Here is a 7,452-nt window from a genome sequence, read left to right as displayed (position 1 = left end):
GACACGTTAGCTGAGGAGCACTAGCACACAGGCGTGGTACTACTGCATGTAGAACCAGCTTGGGGCCTCTGCTGTGGCAATGCAGTCAGGCCTTTTTGGGGCTTCCATCAGGACAAATTAGGCTTGGGGTCACTGTGTGTGATGGAGGTACTGAAACTAGAAGCCAGGCTGAATTTGGTTTTGCCAAGAACCAAACCATCATTATCACCTAAAATACCAACTACAGATCTCCTCTGGGACTCCTGCACAGTCAGTGGGAGAGACCAGTATGTGCAGAGAGCAATTCCCTGCCTCCACATGAGGATCCTTCTCTGCCTGCCTGCCCCAGAAACACTTTTTCTCCATTGACAGTAGAGGCAGTTTCTAGCTTCAAAAGCCTTACACATGTGAGGAGGAAGAGACTGCTTGGACACAAGCAGGGGGATATGTGCAAGGGGGCATAGCTCTGCAAACTCTCAACATCTGTAAGTGCTTACATGCATGTCAGGCACAAGCAAAAGTAATTCTGGAGTATGTTAAGTCAGCGTAAGATATAATGGCTCCTTACCGTATTTGACCTTGTGGTGGGGCAAATTCCCTTGATATTGCGCAGAAGGAAAGAGTTAATTAGGTGCCACGGTGACTGTGAGCCACAGACTTGGGAGCTTTACACAGCCTGATGTGGCAGGGATGAAAGACAGGCCCCAGGTAAACACAAGTAGGAGGCTTTTGTCTGCTGAGCCTCTTCACTGGCCCACCATTGAGGAGGGGAGATATTTCCCAGATATGATGGATGGCCCCACTGTGGAAACCTGAGCTCAGCGCGGGCCTGGGATTAAACAGGTCACAGGCAGGATCCTGAATCCTGACATGGCAAGGAGCATTGCTTTTGGCCTACTGCAGCAAGGTGAGACAGAGCTGCTGGGTACCCCTAAACCTGTCCAGGTGGTCCGCAACAGCCCCCCTCTTTGCACAGCCATCTCTCTGCACGTTTCAACACTTAAGATCAGCAAGAAAAGTTGTCGTTTCTGTTGCTGAGAGCCCTAGACGTAGCTGCCTTTAGTGCCTTTATGTATAAAAAACCAATAGATGCATTTTTCATAAGCTGTTGGAAAACATGTAGATCTGAATTTGAAGGTAGAACTTCCCTGTGTGTGTACATAGACACTTCGCACTGATAAAAGAGTAGCTTTTTATTACAGGGATTCCAACTGTAAACTGGTAGCTGCTAATATATCTCTTGACATTTAGATTTTCTATATTATGAGATCTCGAGAAATAATGAGGGGAACAAGTGTATGAGCTCTCCTGTATTTCCTGCCAGGATGGATGAGATCCTCTCACATTTGCCAAGAACATAAAGATCACTTAAAACACGAACTGGCAGATTTCCGATCCGCCTCTACCAAAAACGCTGCATTTCCCAATTTCACAGAAGTGCTTTTCTCCCTAACAGAAGACGGTGATGATAATCATAGCAATCAGTCCAAAATACAAACAGGATGTGGAGGGGGCTGAATCCCAGCTGGACAGAGATGAACACGGCTTACATACTAAATACATCCACAGGATGGTAAGCAAGGACTTGCATTTGCTGTTTTACAAAGCCGCTGTCTCCTCTTCTCCAAAGACAAATCTGTCTCCAAATCGCAGGTTCTTTGCTTTGTTTTCCCTAATCCCTATAGTTAAACACCCCCCTTTGGAATTCATTAATCCTCCCTCTCATCAGCTCCGTATGCTCATTAACATCTGCTAAGAGGTTCAAGGAAGGAAAATCCTATTAAACAGACTCATTTCTCCGTATTATCTATCATTCTGTTTTTTTCCCTCCTTCACCTTCCTGAGCCCTTGTTGCCCTGATGTATCGCCCTGAGCACATAAGATTATATATGTATCTTATCATAGATAAGATTATCTGACAGTGCCTGACCTTCCTCCCTGTAAACCAGCCCCTATTGCTTCAGCTATCCTGTAACTGAGATCTTTTTTCGGGCAGCAGTAGAGCGGGCTGCAAGGCAGAATTGGAAAGGGAAGGCCAGAGCTGCAAAGGGGGGGTTCCTGGGGGGTGCAGGGTGGCAGGGGACCAGTGGGAGTCACAGATGCCCGTCTCTGCAGCCTGTCACAGGATGGACAATTAGCCCAGAAGAGCCTGCAGAGCCATGAAACTCATCCTTTCTCCCTCAGTTCGCAGTTTCCTGCACTTCTCACCCTATAATCCATCTGATTCCCCAGTCTGATCCTGCAGTCAAACTTCCCAGAAGCTGTCACCAACAGACGAGCTCCCAGCAGTGCTTTGCTATCCTTACCACCCCCAGGATGCGTGTGTCCAGGGACACGGGAGACAGGCTGGGTCGCACCTCAGACATGGAGCTGGGAGGCGGGGAACATAGGTCCTGGCTTAGACACAATGCTGGCCTCCAGCTGAAATCTTTCACCACTGGAGACGGAACAGGGGCCTTAGTCAAGTCAAGCTTCACCGGTTCTAGATGGATTTCATGGGATTGCAGCTGCAGCTAACCCCACAATTATTTCACACCACAGAACTAAATGCTGATGAAACGTTGACAGATCTTTCCTGTATCCTTTCTGTAGTAATGAAGAATCAGATTAAGTGGCCAAACAAAGCAATACCAAGTCCACCAGCAGTAGATCAAATCACTTAACGGAAGAGCAGTTTAAGTAAGCAAATGTTTTTACGCATAGGATTCAGATGCATGCGAAGAAGAATTATCGTGTTGTTACAATAAATCTGGCCATTTGTTTTATTCTAGATGCAGATCGAGTTTATACAACAAGGAAGTATGAATTTCAGATTCATCCCTGTGCTTTTCCCAAATGCCAAAAAGGTAACATACGTACGTGCATTTATATACCTGTCACGTGATGAAGCACACATTACTTTGATCATAGTGCACCAGATGAAATCTTAAAACCCAAACCCTCAATTTCTTGGTTCTTAATATCCCACTAATATTCCAAAGCCACGTTTTACACGAAAAGTTTATAGTTGTATGTACGTACAAATAACAAACATTTCATTCATGATATAAATCAGTGCATAAATGTATTTCTCATGATGACTGTACAACGAAAACTCAAACGATCGTGAGCACTGAAAGAATATAAATGGAGACAGACAATCTATCCAGCAAGCATGCTTTTTATATTAACCCTTTTATAATTCTGTCCAGATGTAATGCTGATGAGTGAGATGAGAGAGATTTATGACTGATGTGAAACGAGGAGCTGGAAGAGGGTGGGTTGAGAATATAAAAATAAAGAGAATAATGAACGCTAAAGTGCTAGTCTTGTTGCTGGAACTTTGATGGGCCAATCAAAGGCAAACTTTACGTTTTTTTAGGACTTGCAATTTCATCTGCCCTCCTTACTGGTTGTGAAGATTCATTTGAGAATAAGAAATAAGTGATGCAACAGATTCCCATTTCTTCCTCCTTACTCTGAGAGATCAATCTCTTCAATTTTTACAAAGCCAGGAAAGTTAAATGGCTTCAGTTACTGTTGAGAAATTGCATTTTCCCCAAATGGACATGTTGTATTCCTGTTCACTTCTTATTGCCAAATGCTGTGTGCACTGTTGGGGAGTTGTTGTGTTACCCCTAGGTACAACTGGAACAGGTTTTTTGGAACAGTATCAGAAGATACTTCATATTTCTTTGGGTGCCCAAATTTTGGAATGTGAGTCAGAATTTAAATAACGTTATCCATGATTGCAGGGCTGTAAAGTCCCACAGCAGTTGTGGATTTTAGTGTAACAAAGCTCTTTATTTAGGCACCGATTTAAAGTAAGCTCAGAAATTTGAAAATATGTCCCTGGGACTGTAAAATATGTGAGGTCCTTTGGCGTGATCGGTACCTCTGGTATTTAATGTCATTCAGCGCCCTTCTGGAATTACCTCAGTCTGGTACTGGCCTGAAGTGCAAAAAGCTGGGAGACAGCACTGGTGGGAACTGGGCAGACCGAAGGCAGGGAACGGGCCAGCATTTTCAGACAGTCTTTGCAGCTTGATCTGGGGGCAAAGGGCAGGACTGTTCCTAACCCTGGGGACTCCTTGACTTCCTGCCACGCCAACAGACCATAGAGCCTGCAGCCACGTGGCACCTTCGGGGCTGCTGACAGCAGCAGGCACTATAACTGCTTTTGTGCTTTAAGACAGGACAATAAACTTAGGTTAATTTTGACAGAAGTTTATGTATCGGAAGACTATTTAGCATATAGCAGCGGTTCTCTCAGACAGGGATCTACAAAGAATTTCCAGGGTTGGTTTATTCAGCTGTGCCTATCAAAGCATCAGGCTCCAGGCCGCCTTCCTGCATGGCCTCAGTAGTCCACATCACCCGTCAGTTTTTTGAGAGGTGCTTTTCTCATCTAAATTATGCAGATCAGCATTTTCTACTGCCTTTAAGCTTTGGTCTTTCTCCACACATTTTTTTTTTTTTTTGGTACATTATCTACCTTCATCTAATTAGTTAATGACAATAATACTGAGGACATCACAGTGGAAGGAGAGCACCAGTGCCTGAACAGGTTGCAGTAATGAAGTCTGCGAGGCAGTCAGAGAGAGTGAGGTACCTGAAAAATGCATATGTACACTTGGATTATGTTGGCAGGCAAATTCCTTTCAATTTCTCTTTTTTTATCCTGTCCTTTACATGTATACAGGAGCAGAGGCAGCTGGAGGGGTGATGTGAGCAGGGTCAGTGCCAGGGAAGGCAGGCGAGCGCAAATCATGCTCCACTGAAACAGCCCTGAACGCCCAGCCTCCTCACTAGTACGCTTTGTCCTCATCCAACTAGTTTGATCCTCAGAGTTATCAAATACTCCCTCTATGGCATAGAGGGAGTTTCCTCTTGGCTTACAGATACTCAGCTGAATGAAAAAATTAAAAGGGCAGTAACCATTCTCCCGGTACTCCCACCCGCAATGACAGCTGGTGTTGTGTGGCAAGGAACAGCCACCTCCTCTCTCTCTGCTCTCCTAGATCAAAGTAGCAGCTATACTTACCCCTTTACCCCGACACACCTCCCTCCAGTTCAAATTATCGCCAGAGTTAATGAGCGTGCACGTGCTTTTCGCACTGAGTTCATTATGGAGGATCTTACATGAAACTGGCCACAGGAGCAGTTCTGGGAGGAAGGTGCAGAGCCTGTCTCTGGATGTATAGTGCCTCTCTCAACATAGCCGCGCTTGCTGGTTTCTTACCTACTATACATTCCTCATGCTAATTTCCACCTTTTCATGTTTAAACAGTGATTTCATGTTTAAATAGTGATTTTGTGTTTAAATAGCGATTTCCCACGTGGACCTATATCAAATGCTTTACTGAAGTCCAGACTGACTACATCTACTACATTTACTTCCTCAAAAAAATGTAGCTTCTTATCAGAGACAGAGAGAGGGCTTATTTGGTAAACCCTTGCTGTATTTCATTGCAGTTCCTTCTATAGCTCTTAATAAGGTTTAGTAAAGAAGCACATTTTACATGAGTGCACGTGCACACAAACATAGTTATCTTTCGTTCTCCCACTTTTTAATCTCTTGGCCAGTTTCAAACAGCTTTGTTAAAGGAGTAAAGTTCACAAAGATTAAAATCCATTCCTATGCAAAATTGGACTTGTGGATGGAGGCAAGACATCTTAGTCACTCTTCTACTAAAGGGAGCACTGGTGGATCTTACCCTTGTTGGGCAGTGAGGTGTCCACCTGAAAGAGCAGCATTTTAAAATCTCTTCTTTGGGGAGACCATTGACCAAAGCCTGCACTTTCTCAGCCACTGGAGAAGGAGGCTTGATAGCTACTTCTGCCACTCACCAAGCTGCTTGTTCAGCAGCCTAGGTGAGGTCAGACGAGTGGGTCTGTAGGTGCCTGTGTGACTTACCTTTTTCTTCTTATACATAAATCCTATAGCTCTAATGAAGTGGTCGTGTCAGTTAACACAAACTGTTCCCTGAGCAGTGGAAATGATGGGGTCTCATTGCTACAGCTCTACAGGCCAAGGAAAAGACAGCCAACTGGAGAAGCACGAGGCTTGGGAATGAAAGGTTTGGACTGCAGCTAGGTTGTCTGCTGGCAGGCAGGACATGTGCTGCCCATGCCAGGGCATCCCCTGGCGAGGTGCCTGCAATATGGCACTTGCCAGCAGCTCTTTGCTCTGTTCTGGATCTAGCACCACTGGCTTGACGGGGACTGTGCTGCTCCTTACAGGGGCCATCTTGGGAAAATACTGCCCTGCTAAGAGGTCTAGAGAGCAAGTGCTTACGTTGCTTAGCTGCTGCCTCAGTCTGTGTTCTGGCATCTCCAACAGCTCTCCAAAAGGAAATTGCCATCTCCACAGAGAATGTGAGCTGGTTTTGGTCAAGGATCAGTCTTTGACTCTCTTTTAATTAGTGGTATGATAATAGCCCTTCACCCTTACACATCCAGGCTGTGGAATCCCTATGGAAACCTCCCAAAGCTGCGGAGACATGGGAACATGAGGTCTGAGCAGACTCCTCTCCATCAGCCCATTGTCACTGGCCAGGGCCATGGTGGTCCTAGCTTCATTATGGGCATTAGCCAGTCCCTCTGAAAGGCTGCATCTTTCCCAGGATGCGGGAAGTGGTGCAGGTTTGACCCTGCTAATCTGGAGATGGGTTAGACTCTCCTCGAGTTCAGCATCGGCCTCAATTTCCTGCTCAGGAGGTGGCTAGAAGACACCAAGCTCAGCGAAGCAAGGGCAGGGTGGAGATGGCCACCAGGATGAGAAATGCTTCCCTGGGGTCCTGCTCTTTCACTATTGATTCTCATCTCTAGCTTGAACATGTTGTGTGGATCCTTCAGCAGCTACTAAGGTGGCAGCCTTTCCCTGGTAGGGGCACTGGAATGTCTCCCTTCTCTTCTCAATGTTTATTTTCACGAGCCTTTAGATGCTTGTCAGTGAAATCAAACTCGCTTTGAAACTCGGTGAAATTAGCCAACGCAATGGCAGAAAAGAAGGAGAGACAGGCAAGCTGCGAGATCACACAAAGTTCATTTATTTAGGAACCCAAATACAATTCTGAAGCCAAATTAAAATTTCTTGTTGTTACGGGAAGTGCCTAGAACAGACAAAATGAAATCTTGTTTGGCAAGGTCTGATGGGATCTGCAAGATTCTGGTACAGATTCAGGAGGATTTATGGGATTTCGCTTCTTTTTTTTCTTGTTTTTCAGGAACACGTGCCTACCTGGCTGCAGAACACTCACATTTATAACTGGCCAAAGAATAAGAAGAACATCCTTTTGCGGTTACTGAGGGAGGAGGAATATGTTGCTCCTCCAGTAGGGCCTTTACCAACACTCCAGGTTGTGCCGTTATGAACATTATTACTTAAAGTGCACGAGGAGCAGTTGTTCAAGGGTTGTTCTTGGCAGGGAGGTAAAGATCTTTCAGATTGCTCTTTTTGAAGTCAGAAGGTACTCTTTCTCCTAACAGAAT

At 45.3% G+C, this 7,452-nt stretch overlaps 1 protein-coding gene across 1 annotated transcript in view; it reads left to right on the top strand.

Moving 5' to 3' along the window:
* The window catches only part of TRAF3IP2 (TRAF3 interacting protein 2), an 18,514-nt gene extending 11,180 nt beyond the window's left edge, over positions 1 to 7,334 (top strand). Inside the window, exons 7-9 of the mRNA XM_010141936.1 lie at positions 1,436 to 1,552; positions 2,751 to 2,825; positions 7,188 to 7,334. Coding sequence (XP_010140238.1) covers positions 1,436 to 1,552; positions 2,751 to 2,825; positions 7,188 to 7,334 — 339 coding nt within the window. The remainder of the gene's footprint in view (positions 1 to 1,435; positions 1,553 to 2,750; positions 2,826 to 7,187) is intronic.
* Positions 7,335 to 7,452: the final 118 nt, after the last annotated feature.

This window comes from Buceros rhinoceros, unplaced genomic scaffold (genome assembly GCF_000710305.1).
Source record: "Buceros rhinoceros silvestris isolate BGI_N320 unplaced genomic scaffold, ASM71030v1 scaffold14338, whole genome shotgun sequence".
NCBI classification, from domain to species: Eukaryota; Metazoa; Chordata; class Aves; order Bucerotiformes; family Bucerotidae; genus Buceros; species Buceros rhinoceros.
Note: the sequence above shows the minus strand (reverse complement) of the source record. Positions and strands in the feature narration are given on the sequence as shown.